Source organism: Diabrotica virgifera, chromosome 1, assembly GCF_917563875.1.
Source record: "Diabrotica virgifera virgifera chromosome 1, PGI_DIABVI_V3a".
Lineage (NCBI taxonomy): Eukaryota > Metazoa > Arthropoda > Insecta > Coleoptera > Chrysomelidae > Diabrotica > Diabrotica virgifera.
Genome location: NC_065443.1, coordinates 152,036,286 through 152,057,261, shown reverse-complemented (window position 1 = coordinate 152,057,261; position 20,976 = coordinate 152,036,286). Strand labels below are relative to the sequence as shown.

General features: G+C 32.6%; 1 protein-coding gene across 1 annotated transcript in view; it reads right to left on the bottom strand.

Annotated features, from left to right (window-relative positions):
• Positions 1–12,043: 12,043 nt before the first annotated feature.
• Positions 12,044–20,976, bottom strand: part of LOC126881237 (uncharacterized) — a 34,929-nt gene continuing 25,996 nt past the window's right edge. Inside the window, exon 2 of the mRNA XM_050645389.1 lies at positions 12,044–12,235. Coding sequence (XP_050501346.1) covers positions 12,093–12,235 — 143 coding nt within the window. The 3' untranslated portion in view covers positions 12,044–12,092. The remainder of the gene's footprint in view (positions 12,236–20,976) is intronic.

Here is a 20,976-nt window from a genome sequence, read left to right as displayed (position 1 = left end):
GTGCCCAGGGTGACTGATCTCGAATTTAGAGAGTTTTTGGAGGTCGATTCTGATGGCGTATTCATGTTCAGCAACCACAAAACTCCTCGAGTAATCTACTTGCATCACTTTAGTGTCTGAATGTCTCGAAATTTAGGAATATGGCGTGTATACTAGTCACACCGAGCACTAGGTAAAGATCTGTTCTAATGTGACATTCTTGTTCAGAAACCCCAAAAACCACCTGAGTAATCTGTCTGTATCAATTTACTGCCGAAATTAATATATAAATGTGGTACAGAAAATGCTTAACAAATAAAAAGGTACCATAAAATATCATTTTATTATAATACTAAAATACAGGGTGTCCCATTTAAGAAAACTCAGATAATACTCATTCCGAGTTTCAACCAACCCCGTATAGTAAAATTAAACATTTTGGTATACTATTAATAACTGCCATTAGTAGTCTATATTAAAAATCGTTTAAATATAAATTAATAGAAGTTTGGATATCAAATCACTAACAATATATATACGGTGTGAATATTCCTACAAAATTAACAAAAAAAACGTAATTATATTTTAAACTACCTCGTATAATATTTCAAAACACTATATTTTATTAAAGAGAACATCGAGTAGAATCCAAAAATGTAAAAATATACAGGGTATTCCATTAAAAAAAAACATAAATTTTTGTCACCCTGTGAAAACGGGTAGCCCTGTATATTAGAAAATACTGTTAAATCATAGTCCTATCTGTGGCCCATGTTTTACCTCAATAACTTTTTTCGTATATCTTACGACAAACGAGTAATTGGACTTTGTCACACTAATGCCCCACCCTGTATACAAAACAACCATAAAACCATCCTGCCTCTTTGTAAATAGACTTATATTAAGATTCTTGAAACATGTGCAAAATGGCATGACTCAGAAAATCGTTGACTTTTTCACGAATTTTCTTACAAATCTAGGACTCCTGCCGTCTTACAAGAACCGTTTAACCTTCCTGCCGAGTACCGAAAAGGTACTGATTTTATTTGAGTATTATAACTTTTTAAAGGCAGGACTAAGAAAATCACGGAATCAGGGTGAAAATTTTCCGCAGAATTTTCCAAGGGACAAGTATATAGTATTTTTACTACAAAAGCGATATTACGTAGGTCAAAATTTTTGACGTAGGAGAACTGTCAAAACATTAGAATGTGACTTTTCATTATTGCCATGTTTATAATAAACATGGCAATAATGAAAAGTCACATTCTAATGTTTTGACAGTTCTCTTACGTCAAAAATTTTGACCTACGTAATATCGTTTTTGTAGTAAAAATACTATATTTAAACATTAGGAGACGTCATGCCAATATTTTTTTTGACCATTTTGAAATAAATATGTTTAGTTTATTTAGTTGGCAGGACCTAGAAAATCATGAAAATTTCATTATTTTCCTTACATGTTTGTATACATATATACTCCGTTACCCCGTTTGCAACCCTCCTGCCCAAAAAATTTTCTTCATAAAATCGATAGTATCCTGTCTATCTACGGATATGGCAGGACTTAGAAATTCATCGCAAAACCCTATTTTTATTTTTTGGGAAAATCTAATTTTTACAGGAAAATATCACAGGAAATTTGTGGATGTTTCCACAGATTGTAAGTACATCGTCTACACTTCCAGTATTGCAAAAGGCAGGACTTAGAAAATCGTGGCTGAACTTCTGTATAATATCTCCCAGTCTAATAGGCTATTAATTGTGTACCTACTGTAGAAAGGAACTACAACGTTAACGGAGTTTATTGTTTCATATAGTCAATGGACCTCTAAATATGAAGAAACCTCGGAATCCTACCATTTAAAGGGGTGCGTTTTTGAGAAAGGGGTGAATTAGTCCCTAGGCACAGGACGAATTAGTTTGAGTTTTATGCACTTTACGTGCAAAGAGGTCTACAGGAAAATTGTTCCAGGATAAATTTGCTATCGAAATATCACATCTTAAAATGAAAAATATTTTTTTTACAAAAATATATTTAAAAGAAAGGCAAGAAAAAAACACGAAAGATATCAATTTTGTTTTTTGTCCCATAACTTTTTTCCACGGGCATCTAGGTATAGGCATTGCTTCACTGAAAAAAAGTTCCATTCTTCCTATATAAAATTACGTTTAGCAGAAGTTCCTATGATTTTAGTTTCCAAAATATGGTTTTTCAAAGTTCGCCACTTACAGCGATTTTGGGCAATTTTCCTGGTTACTTCGAAAACATGGTTTTGTAACTTTTTTCTACGCAGCTTTAGGTAGGTACCTATATGCATGGTCTATTGCGGAAGGCTGTATGACTATTTTTGAACAAGATATGGTTTTTTAAACTTTGATACTTTTAATGATTGTTGATATATTTTACGATTATTTTGAAATTTCTGATTATAACTTTTTTATTGTATATTTAGGTATACAGTGATGAGCGCGCTAATAACCGGCAAAATAGCGCAAAATATGGAAAACGTATTAAGTTGTGAGACAAAAAGAAATGAGACGCAAGAAGAAATGAAAGAAATAGTCGAGCTGGAAAATTTAGCGATATTAACCTAAAAATTTACATTATATTGATCGTTTCCCACCTTTACACGTATCAGAGGAGTATGTCAACTGAAACTGTCACTGTTACAGTGGTAGTTGCCAAACTCGTGCGATACGTCCAAAGGTGGGAAACAATCAATTTATGTAAATTTATTATATTTATTAGGTTAATATCGCCAAATTTACCAGCTCGACTAGTAGACCAGTAAGGATCTGCGAAAAAACGTCTATTTTTGGATGTGAGAGGTGGCACTCAGATTTTTGCAGATAAAGTTAGGTGACACCTTCAGTAATAATAATTGACTTATGCCCCTTCTCAAATATGCCCGGAACATTAATAAAAAAATTAGGATATTAAAAAATTTCGAAAAACATCGATTTTTTCTGCTTTCTGTGCTTATAACTTTAAAACGATTCGTTTTTGAACAAAGTCGTAGAGAAATAAAATAAAGATAATTGAATTTTGTATTATATACGACTGGTAAAAAATGTCTTAAGGTATTACCTTTTCTGCAATATAGCAATAAATACAAAATAAGGGGGCAAAATAAGTCTGTTGTTATTTAATATTTTTTAACCACTTTGGTGGCACTTAGAACCTTAGTAATTCGCTTAGGAAATTCTTTGTAACATATGTACTTATTCGTGTACCAAATTTCATTAAAATGGACCTAATAAATTTTGCATAATAAATTTGCAATCTAAATGTTTTTAAAAAAGTTCAAATTTTTTAAATCTTTCTGAACAAAAAGTAGACCATTTAGAAGTTGGCTACTTTTTTTACATATAAAGAGGTGCTCTATCTATCTAATACACTTTACAGAATTAAAATCGGATTATTTAAGGGGCCCCAGCAATGTTTTAAATTTATAAACAATTTTTTGGCTTATAAACAAATAGTTTTGTTTAATAATAAAAAAATTATTTTTTAGCAATGCAAATAATTAAAACCTGTATAATTTGACTTAAACTTTCAAATGCTGTCAGCAGAATTGCTATTTTATTTTTTAATCAAACGTTATTCGCGTTCAAAAATTGCAATTTCTCGATTTTTTGAAAGTTCCACCGCGTTTATCTCGAAAACTATGCATCCTACGAAAAAACTTGTAAGAACATTTTTTGCTTAGAATTACCCAAGAAATACAGAAAAATGTTTTATTTTGCGAAAAATCGATTTTATATAATTCCTCAAGTTCTTTGTTTATATCAATCTTATCGACATCCGGATCAACTGTTACCCAAAAAATTCGTGTTCTACGGGTCAAAATACATAAAAAAACTTGGGTAAGTCCATATAAATAAAGGAGCCCGTAGCAGCCCCTCCTGGCCACAGCACTAATTTGTTTATAAGCCAAAAAATTGTTTATAATTTGAAAACATTGCTGAGGCTGCTTAAATAATCCAATGTCAATTCTGTAAAGTGCATTATATAGATGGAGTACTTCTTTATATGTAAAAAAATTGACAAATCTTTGTATGTACAAGTTTTTGTTGTGCAAGATTTTAAAAAAATTTAATTTTTTAAAAAAGTTTAGATTGCAAAATTATTATTCAAAATCTAGTAAGTCAATTTTAATGAAATTTGGTGTACGGTTTTAGTATATTACAAAAATTTTTTAAGCGAATTACGAAGGTTCCAAGTGTAACCTAAGTGATGGAAAATCATTGAATAAAGACAGGCTTGTTTTGCCCCCTTATTTTATATTTATTGCTATTTTGAAGCAAGGGTGATAAATAAAGACATTTTTTACCAATCGCATCTGATAAAAAATTTAATTATCTTTGTTTTGTTCCTATAGGACTTTGTTCTAAAATGAATAGTTTTTAAGTTACAAGCAAAAAAATAGAAAAAAAAAAACGAAATTTTTTGAAATTTTTAAATATTTAATTTTTTTTATTAATGTTCCGGGCATATTTGAGAAGGAGCATAAATCAATTATTATTAACGAAGTTATGCCCTAACTTTATCCGTAAAAATCTGAATGCCACCTCTCACATCCACCTAAAAACAGATCTTTATTGTTGTTTAGCTTCATTTCTTTTTTTAAACGCTTTTTTAAACGCTTTTATTTAGTTCAATAGTTTGCGTCAAATCTTTAGACGTTAAGTTGACTGTCTTTTCTTCAATGCAAATTAATGAAAATTTGCAGACATATGCATTCGAGGGAACAATACACGAATAGTAAATAAAAAAAATTTTCATGTTTATTAATTGTTTAAATAAAAAAAAACGATTTTAATGGAAAACGCTTAAATTCTCTTGTTTTTTACAATGTAAAAAATTGAAACTGTTACGGATTGTATAGCTAATGATATGAACAATACATAATTTCACTTTTTACGTTAATTGTTTACGTTATGCTTCATTAATAAACAATAAAGTTTCAAATTTTTTGCCGATTCCGACTACTTTTCATGCTAGTACATCATATGTTTTATACATATTTTAATAAACATGACGATATATTTTAATGTTTGAAAAGTGTAAGACTAAAAAGTAAAAAATAAAAAAATATGAAACAAAAATTTTTAAGAAACGCTTTTTATTAGTTACGAGTGACTAAAATTACAAATATTGTAAAAAAAATCAACTAAAAAGCAAAAAATAAAAAAAATTGAAAAAATCTAACACATTCGTTAAAGAAAAGCGTGGGGAGAAAACCGTTTATTCGATGAACACGCGCCCCGCTTTTCTTTGACGGATGTGTTAGATTTTTTCAATTTTTGTTTATTATCTCACAACTTAATACATTTTCCATGTTTTGTGCTATTTTTCCGGTTATTAGCGCGCTCATCACTGTATACATTGCGCAGTAAAAAATAAAGTTTATTTCCATTACTTTAAAATGGTGTATTACAAAAAAATCTAGGACTATTTTTAAATAAGATATGCTTCTTCAAAGTGTGACATATACACATGCAATAGGTCCCACTAAGATGAAACCACATAGAAAACTTTTTTATTATTAACTTTGGGGCAAAAATATTCTTTAAAAAATGCTCTGCGTAGTCTAAAACCTAAGATGCAATCATCAGATATTAATTTTAATCAATAGTGTACGTGGTATGTTAAAAAATATGAATTTCGCTCAAGAGTAAAGTACCTTTATATTTCACAATATAGAAAAGAGTTATTAAAAAAAGTTATTTTAAATTAAAAATTATGTAATAATATGTTATGATGTTGTTCTAATTAAAAAAATTAAATTTTTTCTCAAATTACGGATACTCTTGGATATCCTACTGATATCTTGTTTAAAAATAGCCCTAGAATTTTTTGCAATACATCATTTAAAGTAAAAAAATAAGGTTTTTTTATTCTACAATGTATATACCCAAAGGTACAAGAAAAAGGTCATAATGAGAAAGTTAAAAAATAATCACAAAAAATATAAAAAATCATTAAAAGTATATAATCTTGCATAACAAAAAGCATAACTTGCTTAAAAATAGTCGTACAACCTTATACAATAGACCATGTTAAAAGTAATTGACTTCTCTTCCTACTGAATGTACCATTGCGTATACCTAGAAATGCGTAGAAAAAAAGTTACAAAACAATATTTGCGAAATATTCTTTGCGATGATTCTACTGAATGTACCATTGCGTATACCTAGAAATGTGTAGAAAAAAAGTTACAGAACAATATTTGCGAAATATTGGGGAAAATGGCCCAAATATGCTGTGAGCGGCGACTTTTGAAAAATCCTATTTCGGAAATTATAAATCCTAGAGACTTCTACCAAACGCCATTTTAAAGAAAAATGATGGATGTTATTTTTCGCTGAAGCAATACCTATACCTATATTCATGTGGAAAAAATTATGGGGCAAAAAACAAAATTGCCTTCTTTCTTGTTTTTTACTTGCTTTTCTTTTGAATATATTTTTGTAAAAAAAAATATTTTTGACTTTAAGATGTAATATTTCATGGTAAATTTAACCTGGAGCAATTTTGCTGTAGACGTTTTTGTACCAAAAGTGCATAGAACTTACCCTAATTCACCCTGTACCTAGGGACTAATTCACCTCTTTCTCAAAAACGCACCCAGTTAAATGGTGGCACTCCGCGCTTTTTTTCAAATTTAGAGGTACACTGACTATACGAGACAATAAAATCCCGTTAACGTTGTAGTTCCTTTTAGCTCTCTTATTTTGAACATAATCAATAGCCTATTATAGATCTGGAGCAAAAATTTACATTTTAATTACATTATGCTATTTTTTCACGAAAGTTCTTGACGATATTTCTCCGTCTTCTCTGTCTTCTGCTTTCTCTCTTTAAGTCATTTAATTCCTTTAAGACATTCTCCACCTTTTCTATCCATATTCCGCTGAACTTCCGGAATCTTTGGGATTTTTCCTACTGAAATTCTTTGTGTATATCCCAGCCACTTTAGTATTTGTGCCTTGATATGTATCTTAATTTTTGGTTTCTCGTACTGCGTCTTTTCTGCCTCTTTATCCTTTCTAAAATGCTTCCTAGCATTTCATGTTTCCAACTTTTAAATCGATTTACGACAACTTTATTACACAACGATGTTAATGCTTTATGGATTATGAAAAGGCGTTTGACAGATTAAGATACGACCAACTCGTGACAATTTTAAATCAAAAGCAAATAAGAATAATACCAGGCAGCGAACATAACAATAGATAACAAACAATCTTCTTCTTCTTCATGTACCATGTCCTTTCAGAACGTTGGTTACCATCATAGCTATCTTAATTTTATTCACTGCCACCTTAAATAGCATGCTTGTATCAACACCATACCAATCTCGCAAGTTCTTCAACCATGAGGTTCTTCTTCGTCCTGGACTGCGTTTGCCTGCTATTTTTCCTTGCATAATATTTTGTAGCAACCTATATTTGGGACCTCTCATTACATGTCCGAAGTACTCCAGCTTTCTCTGCTTAATGCTTTTTATGATCTCAGTAGTCTTGCTGAGACGTTCTAGTATTGTAGTATAGAGTTTCGAATCTTTTCCACCCACAACATTTCGAAAGCCTCAAGGCGATTTAGATCGATTTTATTCACAGTCCAGGACTCGACACCGTAAAGTATGACCGAGAACACGTAGCAGCGAAGTAGGCGGATCCTCAATGCCAATTTTAGGTCTCTGTTACATAACACCTTGGACATCCTTCTAAAAGCGGTTCTAGCCTGCTCTATCCTAGATCTAATTTCGCCGTGACTTTCTGCGTTCAATTTAGTTGCTGTCCAAGGTAAACGATTTTATCAACTTGCTCAAGTTTGGTATTATTTACATATATAGACGGTTTTATATGCTGCTGTTTTCTTATTACGAGTATTTTGGTTTTCCGTATGTTCAGATCCAGACCTGCCTCCCTACAACTCTCAACGACACTATAAGTAGTGTTTGCAGATCTTCTTGACTAGAAGCTAGGAGTACTGTATCGTCCGCATATCGCAAATTATTGATGACTTCACCGTTCACAAGTATTCCTTCTTGTTTTTCAGAAAAAGCTTTTCTGAAAATTCTTTCGGAGTAAACGTTGAAAAGCAGTGGTGACAAGAGGCATCCCTGCCGTACTTCTCTTTTAATATTAAGAGCCTGTGATTCCACACCATCTACTAAAACTGATGTTGTTTGATTCCAATATAAATTTGCAATTATTCGAACATTTCTGCCGTCCATGCATATGTCTTTTAGAGCTTCGATCAATATAGAGTGCTTAACATGATCAAATGCCTTTTGGAAGTCAACAAAACAACAGTATATGTCTACAGATATATCTCGACATCTTTGAGCAAGTACGTTCATTCCAAACAATGCCTCTCTCGTTCCAAACCCGTTACGGAAACCAAACTGTGTGTAATCCAGGTATTCCTCGCATTTATTGTAGTTACGACCATGTATTACCTTCAGAAAAATTTTCAATAAATGGTTTAACAAACTGATGGTTCTATAATCAGCACAGGTTTTTGCTGTTGTCTTCTTAGGTAGAGCTATAAACAGTGAATTAGACCAGCCATTAGGAAGTTGTCCGCTGGTATAAATGGTATTGATAAACGAGGTTATAGCCTCTAAAACATTGCTATCATTTATAAGCTTGTATATTTCAGTTGGAATTTCATCAGGACCAGTCGATCTGCCATCTTTTGATGATTTTATGGCTTTTATTACCTCAGAGCGTGTTACTAGGGGTCCATCGCAGTTAGTAATATCGGGTGGTGAACTACTCCTATCGTCTTCGAATAGGTTCGTAACGCAATTAATTAGAAACAATCGGAGGACATCAAAATTAAAAAAAGGGTACGACAAGGGTGCATTCTCTTCCCATTATTTGAATTATATTGAATTAAATATCGTCGGTACATGCTGTTTTAAAGATTTAGACAGTTTTCTGTTTACCGTATCCAGGGTAAAATAAAAAAAGTAATATTCAAGTGAAAAATAAAAATCTTTTGGGATCAAATTTAATTGTTGCTTAGTAATCACTATCTTTTTTGAAACTACTGGCGATTTAGTTGTAAATTTTTTCAAGGAAAGTTGGCCGTCTCTTTGGCATTTATCGGAGTGAGATTAAAGGGAAAATATTTCTTTTTATGTCTTAAGAGATTTGCTGTATGTGACATCCTTGGAACCATATCGCAGTACCAGTATTCCTTATACAATGAATCATCATCATCATTATCATTAGCTCCTTTACGTCCACTGCTGAATATAGGCCTCCAATAAATAACCCCATTGCATCCGATCTTGAGCAGCCTGAATTCAGTTGTGCTGGATGCGCTTGATGTCGTCCGATCGCCTTGTTGGAGGACGTCCTGGATTACGATAAGCATCGTGTCTAGGTTTCCATTCTAAAATGTTGTTGGTCCATCTTCCATCTTTGAATCTGGTAACATTTACAACGAATACACCGTGCAAAATATCAAAATAATTGTATGAATAATATTAATATTGTATTAATAATAATTAATATTTTATTAATTCACCCACTCACTTGTAGTAGTACAACTGCACGTAATTTAGATGTACCTACTGTGCATGAAATACATATTATGTATTTCATTCACATAATATGTATTTCATGTTTTTGCAATTATAACGGAGTTTATTTGTAAGTATAACGTATTTTATTAATTTTTACCATATTCTTCGGCTAACCCGGATTTTCGACAACCCGGATTGGCCGCGGTCCCAATTAATCCCACTTATCGAGGTTCCACTGTACTTACAATATATACTAAGTTGACATTGTTGCCCAATTACAAAGAATTCTTGTATTCATTTTAAATCAAATGTATCACATAATTATTGCGAAGTGGATTATACAACAGAACAAATTAATATTCAATGTAAATAAATAAAAACATTAGAAATAGAAAACAAGAAATAAGTTTACATAATCTTACGTTAAAATAAATAATAAAAACAATAAATATAATAAAACAAATACTTATAGTAAAGATTAAAAACAAACCTGAAGTGTCAATACCGCAACTGCCAAATAAATGTTACGGTAGGAGAGCCAAAGCGGGGATTTTTGCAGTTACTCGAGCGTGTCAGATTATGACATGGGGACATGGGGAGAAACCTTGTACCCTGCAAATATATCCCTACCATATATTGGATCTTAATACAGAGGAGTTCGTTAAGAAGGGTCCGAAAAAAATCTCTCGTCAGATTAAGAAAAATCGTCAGATTAAGATAAGGTAAGTTAAGTATGGTATGTTAAACAGTAAATGGTTAAGTTCAATTAGTTAGCACTATAAACAGCCCGGATTAACCGATAATAGTATAAAAGGCCCGGTTTCAGGTAAAATTTATTTTAGGCTTTATTATGGGAGTACCGTCTAGTCAGTGTTAATTGCAAAAGACCAACTCTGTCTACCTCGGTGGCTTATCGCTCCGGGTGGGTCTTAACGATGGGCCAGGTCAGATAAATTTAATAATATTTACGACCGCACTAATTGAATTCAAACTATTTACTGTTGAACAAACCATACATGCAAAGCAGTGTGTATTTCAAAAATTTGACGGTTTAGCGGGACGTAAGGAAATGGGTGAGTCACAATGTTTTACAATAAAAAGCGAATATTTCGAGAAATAAACGTCAGATCGAAAAACTAAAAAATACGTGTTCAATATTGTTTTAAAATCTATCGAATGATATCGAACACGAACCTCCACGAAAAGGGGTGAGGGGTAAACTTAAAATTTTAAATTTGAGCCCGTCGATATTTTGCGAAATAAACATCAGATCAAAAAACTGCAAAATACACGTTTCAATATTTTTGAAAAATCCATCGAATGACTCTAAACACGACCATCCACGGAGCTGGGGAGGGGGTTACTTTAAAATATTAAATAGGAGCCCCCATTTTTTATTGCATACATATTTGGATTTCTTATGTAAAACTGTGTCACTTTTATTCGAGACATTTTTCGAATTATGGATGGATGGCGCTATAATCGGAAAAAAACGATTGTTGGAAATGAAAAATTAAATTAAAAAATGGAAAGTGCCCACTTTGGAAAGCTTTACTTAACTTTTTTGGTTTCGAGACCTACTCTTCACTAACCAATTGGTCCCTATAACGCTCGAGTAACTGCAAATTTAGCATACTTTTCTCTCCTACTATTACCAATTAATGCCAAAATGTCACCTTTGTTCGATCGCAGTTAGAGTGTAATCCGATCAAGTGTGCTTTATAAAAACGCTTTACATTCCACTTAACTATACGCTCTGAGCTTCGCTGGTGTCGCTCCTGGCGGATTACTAATTCAACTTTCACCGGTAATTTTTAAATTTATTATTTAATTGTTATCGCTTAATATTTAAAACGCAAAAAGTAATTAAATTGTAATCGATTTTTTTAAGATTTTGCGAATCATTTTGACGTTCTATTGATAAAATATGAATTTCTTACTTCGGATACTTTCACAATTATCGTGTAGATGGCGCCAAGATTAATACAATAATTTATAATTACATATTACGGAACATTAAAAAAACTTAAATTCAGTATTTAAAACGTAAGTATATTTAAGGTAAAAATATATACCACAGCTTTGACCAACTAATATTTTTTATAATTAATGTTTTTAATTTTAATTTTAAATTAATCACTTTGACATTTATGTCAAATTTCCGGTAAACGTTTACAGACTTGCCACTACTGGCGCTCGCGAATTTGTAAATATCCCCTCTACGTACGAGCTCACAGCGTATACAAATTAAATGAAACAAGTTAGGGTATGTTTCTTTTTTAGATTAATAGAAATTATCCAATATTATTTCTACGAGTATATAATAAAATATGTCTAGTGGCTGTAATTCCAGTGTTGGTATCATGTGACGTTACGTGCTATGACGCTGATGACGTGCAACGGTATCTATTTTGTACGGACTGTGTTTTATTTACATTTTTGGTGGATTATGTCGGTAATTATATGTCTAATTAAAACGTATAAGTTTCTTAAACATGAAATAAAACGATATATTAAATGAGAACATGTATTTATATGATAATTAAAATTAAATTTTCTGCTCTAATATACCTCCCTGCATGTTCCAACGGCATCGGCCAAGAAGCCTTCTGGACAATTAGCTCTAACAATAATCGTTCTAGCGGCAACTTTCTCTTCCTCTTTAGAATCTTGTTTCATTCTTACATCAATTAGAGTAGATGTATCTGAAAGAAAAATAAAATCAATTGAAATACAGAGTTGGGCATTACTATGACAAAGTCCAATTACTCGTTTGTCGTAAGAGATATGAAAAAAAGTTATTTAGGTAAAATTTGGGGCTCTGATAATACCATAATTTAAAAATATTTTCAAATATACAGGGGCGTGCGTATTGACAGGGTGACACAAACTTTTGTTTTTTTAAATGGAACACCCTGTATATTTTTACATTTTTGGATTCTCCCCAATGTTTCCATTCTTAAAATATATGGATTTGTGATATTATACGAGGTAGTGTAAAAGATAATTACGTTTTTTTTGTTAATTTCGTAGCAATATTTACACCCTGTAGAATTGTAGTGATTTGAGATCAAATTTTTATTTTATGTTCAAACGATTTTTAATATAGTCTACTATTGTTAAACATTAACAGTATAACGAAATGTTAAATTTTAGTGTACAGGATTGGCCGAAAATCGGAATGAGTATTTTCTTAGTTTTCTTAAATGGAACACCCTGTATTTTAGTATTCTAATGAAATGATATTTTATGGTACTTTTTTATTTTTTAAGCATTCCCTATGTCTAAGTGCTTTAATTTGTAAGTTATTCGTGACTCTTTAAGCCAAACATTAATTGCAAGAGAAATTACGTAAAATTTTATTAGGTTACCATTATAATATTCAATCAAAAATAATTTTTCGAAAAAAAAAATACATCACAATCTAGCCTGATCCTTAATTTATTAGTATTGGATGAGACATCCAAATAAATTCGTAGTTAAGATTGTTGGTGCGCAAAATATTAACAAAAACATGCAATATTCTACCTAGTCGGCTATGACACTAAATTTCCTTAAAAAATTGACATTATACTATTTTTATAGTTCTAGTTGCTTTGTTACCATTACTAATATGAATTGTTCTAATAAGGAACTGATAAGATTTTTGTGCTAATGGAGTATAACAAAAATGTGCTACCAACAATAAGAATTTTTCATCAGAAATTCCCTGATAGACGACAACTAAGAAGAGAAACGTTTAAACATATACTAGAGCGGTTTCAACGGACTGGACACTTAGATTAGGATAAATCTGATCGAACAAAAACTATTGTAAGTGAACAAAACAGGAATTAAATGTAATCCTTAGTGTCACTGAGGATCTGCATATTAGTACAACCGTTCTTACAATCTAAGTATCTAGTCTGTTGAAACCGTTTTAGTATACTTTCAAAAGTTTCTCTTTTTGGTTGTCGTCTATCAGGGAATTGCTGATGATAAATGTTTATTGCAAGTAGCTCATTTTTGTTATACTCTGCTAGCACAAAGCCATTTTAATCAGTTCCTTATTAGAAAAATTAATATTAGTAATGGTAACAAATTAACTGGAACCATATAAATATTATAATGTCAAATGATTAAGCAAATTTTGTGTCATAGCCAACTAGAGAGAATTTTGTATGTTTGGCAGTGGTGTCATGGCAAAATTAGCAGTGTGGGAACGCAGTGCCGGAACACACTGCTAATTTTTGTTTACAAAACCTAAATTCTCTATTATTTTTTTTCTTTTCTTAACCAGTGCGGGAACGGCGTTCCCACGCGTTCCCACACCATGACACCACTGATGTTTGGTTAATATTTTAAGCACCAACAACCTTAACTACGAATGTATTAGGATATCTCATCCAATATTAAGAAATTAAGGATCAGGCTAGATTATTATGTATTTTTTTTCAAAAATTTATTTTTTGAAAAATTTCACGTAATTTTTGTTGCAATTAATATTTGGCTTAAAGAATCACGAATAACTTACAAATTAAAGCACTTAGGTATAGGGAATGCTTAAGAAATAAAAAAGTACAGGGTGTTCCATTTAAGAAAACTCAGAAAATAGTCATTCCGAGTTTCGACCCACCGTGTATACTAAAATTAAACATTTCGCTATACTGTTAATGATTAACAGTAGTAGAATATATTAAAGTCGTTTGAATATAAATAGAAAATTTGATGTCCAATCACTACAATTCTACAGGGTGTAAACGTAATTTACCTTTAAACTACCTCGTATAATATTACAAAACCATATATTTTAAGAAAGGAAACATTGAGGAGAATCCAAAAATGTAAAAATATATAGGGTGTTCCATTTAAAAAAACATAAGTTTGTGTCTGTCAATACGCACGTTCCTGTATATTTGAAAATATTTTTAAATTATGGTACTATGTGTGCCCCAACTTTTACCTAAATAACTTTTTTTCGCATCTCTTACGACAAACGAGTCATTGGACTTTGTCACACTAATGCCCCACCCTGTATATTCCTCATATTTTTTCACATGATTTTTGGTCAATATTAGGTACGTACAGGTGAACCAGAATTCGGAAAGACGTGGACATACTGCGCGCTAGCTGATGATAGAGAACCGCTTGAACTTGTAGCTCATTAAATGAACGTGAAATACGGCGCTATACTATACTACTATGCTATACTACCCTGTAATTTTCAGGGTCAACTCCGAATTGCATGAAAATTTGAAAATTTGGATTAAGGTTCTAGTGATCCTCTGCTTCAAAGATATACTTTAGCCATTGGTTGCTGCTTGACAATCACCCCTTTTCGAGGCTGTATATACAAAATCAAATCAAATCATACAAATGTATATACAAAAAATCATATCTATTTCTTCTTAGAAAGAAAAATTTTATGGCTATGGTAACAATCTAATGAAGTTTTAAATTCAGGAACCAATTTCACTAGTGTATATAATTACATTTTCTTCTTCTTTTCTTTCTTCTAAAAGAAATCCAGTCGTGTCATGGTGCTGGAACGAGTCGGAACGCCGTTCCGGCATTGGTTAAGAAAAGAAAAAAAAAATTAGGTTTTGTAAACAAAAATTAGCAGTGCGTTCCGGCACTGCGTTCCGGCACTGCTAATTTTGCCATGACACCACTGGTGCTATGAACATAAAATAGCAATATATATGTTCTGTTCGTCGACTTTAAGCAGGCTTACGATACGGTAAAGCGGCAACAGATGTACGAACTAATGAAAGAGATAGGCCTACCACGTAAAATCGTCAGAATGGTAAAAATGACTATGGATAACACCACAAACGAAATAGCATGGAAGGAGCATATATCAAATAATTTTGAAACAAGGGAAGGATTAAGACAAGGAGACCCACTGTTAGCGACTCTTTTTAATGAAATACTGGAAGGAATTATTAGAAAAAAGTAAAATAAACACACAGGAAACGATTTTTAAAACTGGCTATAAGTGTATAGCATTCGCAAACGATCTAACACTATTAATGACAAGTAAGAAAGAACTAAAAAAATTAATGAGCAATATAATAAAAGGAGCAAAAATGTTTGGTCCTCTCATAAATAAGGAAAAGACAAAACACATGATAATGAGAGAAACAGATAAAGAGAACGAAGACAATTGCACATTGGAGATGAAGGAGAAAATTCATGTGCGTTTAAAAGAGTTTCAGAATTTACTTACATGGGTGTAAAAGTAGATGAAAAGAGTCATGGGGAAGGGGAGATAAAAGCAAGAATAGCAAAAGGAAACAAAAAGTATGGAGCATTGCGAGCATTAATGAAATCCAAATATGTCTCAAGAAAAACAAAAATAAGAATCTACAAAACAGTTATCAGACCTACAGCTACATATGCATTTGAAACATGGGTGCTTAAAAAATCAAAAATAGACCTTTTAGAAAGATGGGAGACGAAAATACAAAGAGCAATATATGGAGGTGTGAAAATAGATAGTCAATGGAGAAGAAGAAATAATAAGGAACTTGAAGAACTATATAATGAACCAAAAATAATGACGGCAATCAAAGCACAGAGAATCCGATATTTAGGACACATTGAAAGAATGGGAAAGGAAAGAATGCCAAAAATGGTTCTATCACGTAAACCAATACAAAAACGAAGAATAGGTAGACAAGAAGAAGATGTAAGGACAGTGTATATGAAGACTTACGAAAAAGTAATATTGTGAACTGGAAAAAAAAGCTTTGGGCAGAAAACAATGGAAGGGAATGGTAAAGAAATGTACGGAAAGACTATAAGGAATATTAAGTGTAGTATTAAATGTTTTATATAAACAAATGTAATATTGTATATAGTACAGTAGTATAGGATATAGCATTATATATGTTACGGACAATGATGTAAATTGGCCATTGACGTTGGCTGGTTATTAACGACAATGCCCGGCCATTACCGACAATAACACTAGCTATTGGCCAATGTTATAAAAAAAGTAACCTAAAATTAGAGCCAAAGTAAGTTATCAATCGAAGTAGCACAGAAAACGACAATAAATATCGTTTCCATACCACCAGATTGACAACAGGTTGAATACTTTCTTTGGTTACACCTCCTGAGATTTTCAAAATTTATAAATCATACAGGATGCCGAGGAAATTAAGATAATTTTAAATAATTCACAACTCATCTGCTCAGCGTGGTAAAAGCTCCAACAAGAAAGATTCCTTAATACTCAAACAAAATAGTAAATGAATTAAAAATGTATAAACATTCTCAGAGTGCAGGAAGAGTCTATACCCGTTTCGGGGGTTGTTTCCCCCTCATCAGTAGTCCCATATCCTCCTCTCTCAGATTCTTCCATGTAAAGGCCCAAAGTTTGGTACATCTGGAAGAATCTGAGAGGGGAGGATATGGGACTACTGATGAGGGGGAAACAACCCCGAAACCGGTATAGACACTTCCTGCACTCTCAGATTTGACCATAGTATTATTCAGCTGCTGCAATTTCATGTTGCAAAGAAATTGAGAATGTTTATACATTTTTAATTAATTTACTCTTTTGTTTGAGTATTAAGGAATCTTTCTTGTTGGAGCTTTTACCACGCTGAGCAGATGAGTTGTGAATTAATTAAAATTCTCTCATCTTAATTTCCTCGGCATCCTGTATGCTTTATAAATTTTGAAAATCTCAGGAGGTGTAACCAAAGAAAGTATTCCACCTGTTGTCAATCTGGTGGTATGGAGACGATATTTATTGTCGTTTTCTGTGCTACTTCGATTGATTACTTACTTTGGTTTTTCGGTAGAGGGCCCTAGTTCATCCGTGACATTTTTATCTTTGTAATTCGGAAAGGCCCAAAGTGTGGTACGTGGAAGAATCTGAGAGAGGAGGATATGGGACTACTGATGAGGGGGAAACAACCCCCGAAACCGGTATAGACTCTTCCTGCACTCTCAGATTTGACCATAGTATTATGCAGCCGCTGCATTTTCGTGTTGCAAAGAAATTGAGAATGTTTATACATTTTTAATTCATTTACTCTTTTGTTTGAGTATTAAGGAATCTTTCTTGTTGGAGCTTTTACCACGCTGAGCAGATGAGTTGTGAATTATTTAAAATTCTCTCATCTTAATTTCCTCGGCATCCTGTATGCTTTATAAATTTTGAAAATCTCAGGAGGTGCAACCAAAGAAATTATTCCACCTGTTGTCAATCTGGTGGTATGGAGACGATATTTATTGTCGTTTTCTGTGCTACTTCGATTGATTACTTACTTTGGTTTTTCGGTAGAGGGCCCTAGTTCATCCGTGACATTTCTTTCTTTGTGATTCGGAAAAGCCCAAAATGTGGTACGTGGAAGAATCTAAGAAAGGAGGATGTGGGACTACTGATGAGGGGGAAACAACCCCCGAAACCGGTATAGACTCTTCCTGCACTCTCAGATTTGACCATAGTATTATGCAGCTGCTGCATTTTCGTGTTGCAAAGAAATTGAGAATGTTTATACATTTATAAAATTAGAGTTTTCATCAATAACCGGTCAATAACCACAGTGACCAAACGGAAATGGCCAATGTTAATAAATAAATAAAATTAAGTATGATGTCCTATTATTTTTTTTATATAAGATAGCTTTTGAAGGCTAATCATTTTTATTTTGACAAGATAGTGAATCATGGGATTTGGTAACACTTTTTTCATGAATTTACTACGAGTAATTTCAGCACGAGCACAGAAATGAAGCAAATAAGAAACATAACCATCTTTTAGTCTAAATTTCAATATTGACCGATTAACAACGGGCATTGTTGACATTAACCGGACAATGATGGAAAAGTTATCAAGAATTGAAAATTATCATCAATGTCCAGTTTCTATGGACAATAACGTTAATATCCGGCCATTGTCGACAATGACTAATTCAACAGGCCATTGTCGATATTGACCTGTTATTATCTTTATTGGCCGGATTTACGTTATTGCTCGTAACATATATTATGTAATAGTAATTGTAAGGAAAAAATAAACCTTTCAGCACTAGGACTCAAGGCCTGTTGAGCTTAATAAATAAATAATAATAATATAACTACATTTTAAAATAAATGTTTACTTATTATGTAAATCATACCAAATGAATGGTTAAATAAGTCAATATTTTTTCAAATTTTCGTTGGGTGTTATAATGAGCGCCTGCTCTTAGTTAGAAACTTAGTTAGGAAATGAATTGATAGTTCATTTGGCCTAATCATAGTCGTTACAAAACGTCGACTAGGTGCAGCCGAAAGGTATCTATTAAAAAATATTATTAGGATTTATTTTATCTAAAATTGCATAAAAATGTACTACAAAAGAGTGTCATGTTACATAATTACATTCCTATTATTTTAAAAGTTTTTAAAATAATTGTTAGATAACTGGCAACCAAAAATAATTTTTTTTATTATAAGAATTATTAATATTATTATTCATTCTGCGTGTTCTCAGTCAAGTTGGGGTCATGAAATCTCGATATATGGCTTGTATCTGATCTGAGTAAAAGATTATATATATATATATATATATATATATATATATATATATATATATATATATATATATATAACAAACAAATGAAATAGAGAATGCGGAAAAATCCCCTTACGAACAATTCACACATCCACTACTTCGGGCTGGGAAAAATTTTTTGAATAGAATCGAAGATCCAAACACCAGCTCTTAGAAATGTGTTTCGCCCTCATCAACCTCTATGGGCTCATCGGTGAAGATGAGAGGTTGAATATCTTCAGACACATTCCAATCAAAAAACAACATTCGAGACGTAGACATAGCAGGAACGCAAATCTACGCCCAACCTGACAATGCCATTCTCAAGTTTTAATTCCCTAATTACTTTAGAGTAAGTAAGATAATGTTTATGAAAAAACAAAAGATGTAGATCTTCGAAACACACTCAGTGATCAAAAGATCCACAGGTACTGGTTTGGACGACCACTCGTACGAAAACAAACAAATGAAATAGATAATGCGGAAAAATCCCCTTACGAACAATTCACACATCCACTACTTCGGGCTGGGAAAAATTATTTGAATAGAATCGAAGATCCAAACACCAGCTCTTAGAAATGTGTTTCGCCCTCTTCAACCTCTATGGGCTCATCGGTGAAGATGAGAGGTTGAATATCTTCAGACACATTCCAATCAAAAAACAACATTCGAGACCTAGACATAGCAGGAACGCAAATCTGCGCCCAACCTGACAATGCCATTCTCAAGTTTTAATTCCCTAATTACTTTAGAGTAAGTAAGATAATGTTTATGAAAAAACAAAAGATGTAGATCTTTGAAACACACTCAGTGATCAAAAGATCCACAGGTACTGGTTTGGACGACCACTCGTACGAAAACAAACAAATGAAATAGAGAATGCGGAAAAATCCCCTTACGAACAATTCACACATCCACTACTTCGGGCTGGGAAAAATTTTTTGAATAGAATCGAAGATCCAAACACCAGCTCTTAGAAATGTGTTTCGCCCTCTTCAACCTCTATGGGCTCATCGGTGAAGATGAGTGGTTGAATATCTTCAGACACATTCCAATCAAAAAACAACATTCGAGACCTAGACATAGCAGGAACGCAAATCTGCGCCCAACCTGACAATGCCATTCTCAAGTTTTAATTCCCTAATTACTTTAGAGTAAGTAAGATAATGTTTACGAAAAAACAAAAGATGTAGATCTTTGAAACACACTCAGTGATCAAAAGATCCACAGGTACTGGTTTGGACGACCACTCGTACGAAAACAAACAAATGAAGTAGAGAATGCGGAAAAATCCCCTTACGAACAATTCACACATCCACTACTTCGGGCTGGGAAAAATTTTTTGAATAGAATCGAAGATCCAAACACCAGCTCTTAGAAATGTGTTTCGCCCTCTTCAACCTCTATGGGCTCATCGGTGAAGATGAGTGGTTGAATATCTTCAGACACATTCCAATCAAAAAACAACATTCGAGACCTAGACATAGCAGGAACGCAAATCTACGCCCAACCTGACAATGCCATTCTCAAGTTTTAATTCCCTAATTACTTTAGAGTAAGTAAGATAATGTTTATGAAAAAACAAAAGATGTAGATCTTTGAAACACACTCAGTGATCAAAAGATTCACAGGTACTGGTTTGGACGACCACTCGTACGAAAACAAACAAATGAAATAGAGAATGCGGAAAAATCCCCTTACGAACAATTCACACATCCACTACTTCGGGCTGGGAAAAATTTTTTGAATAGAATCGAAGATCCAAACACCAGCTCTTAGAAATGTGTTTCGCCCTCTTCAACCTCTATGGGCTCATCGGTGAAGATGAGAGGTTGAATATCTTCAGACACATTCCAATCAAAAAACAACATTCGAGACCTAGACATAGCAGGAACTATATATATATATATATAT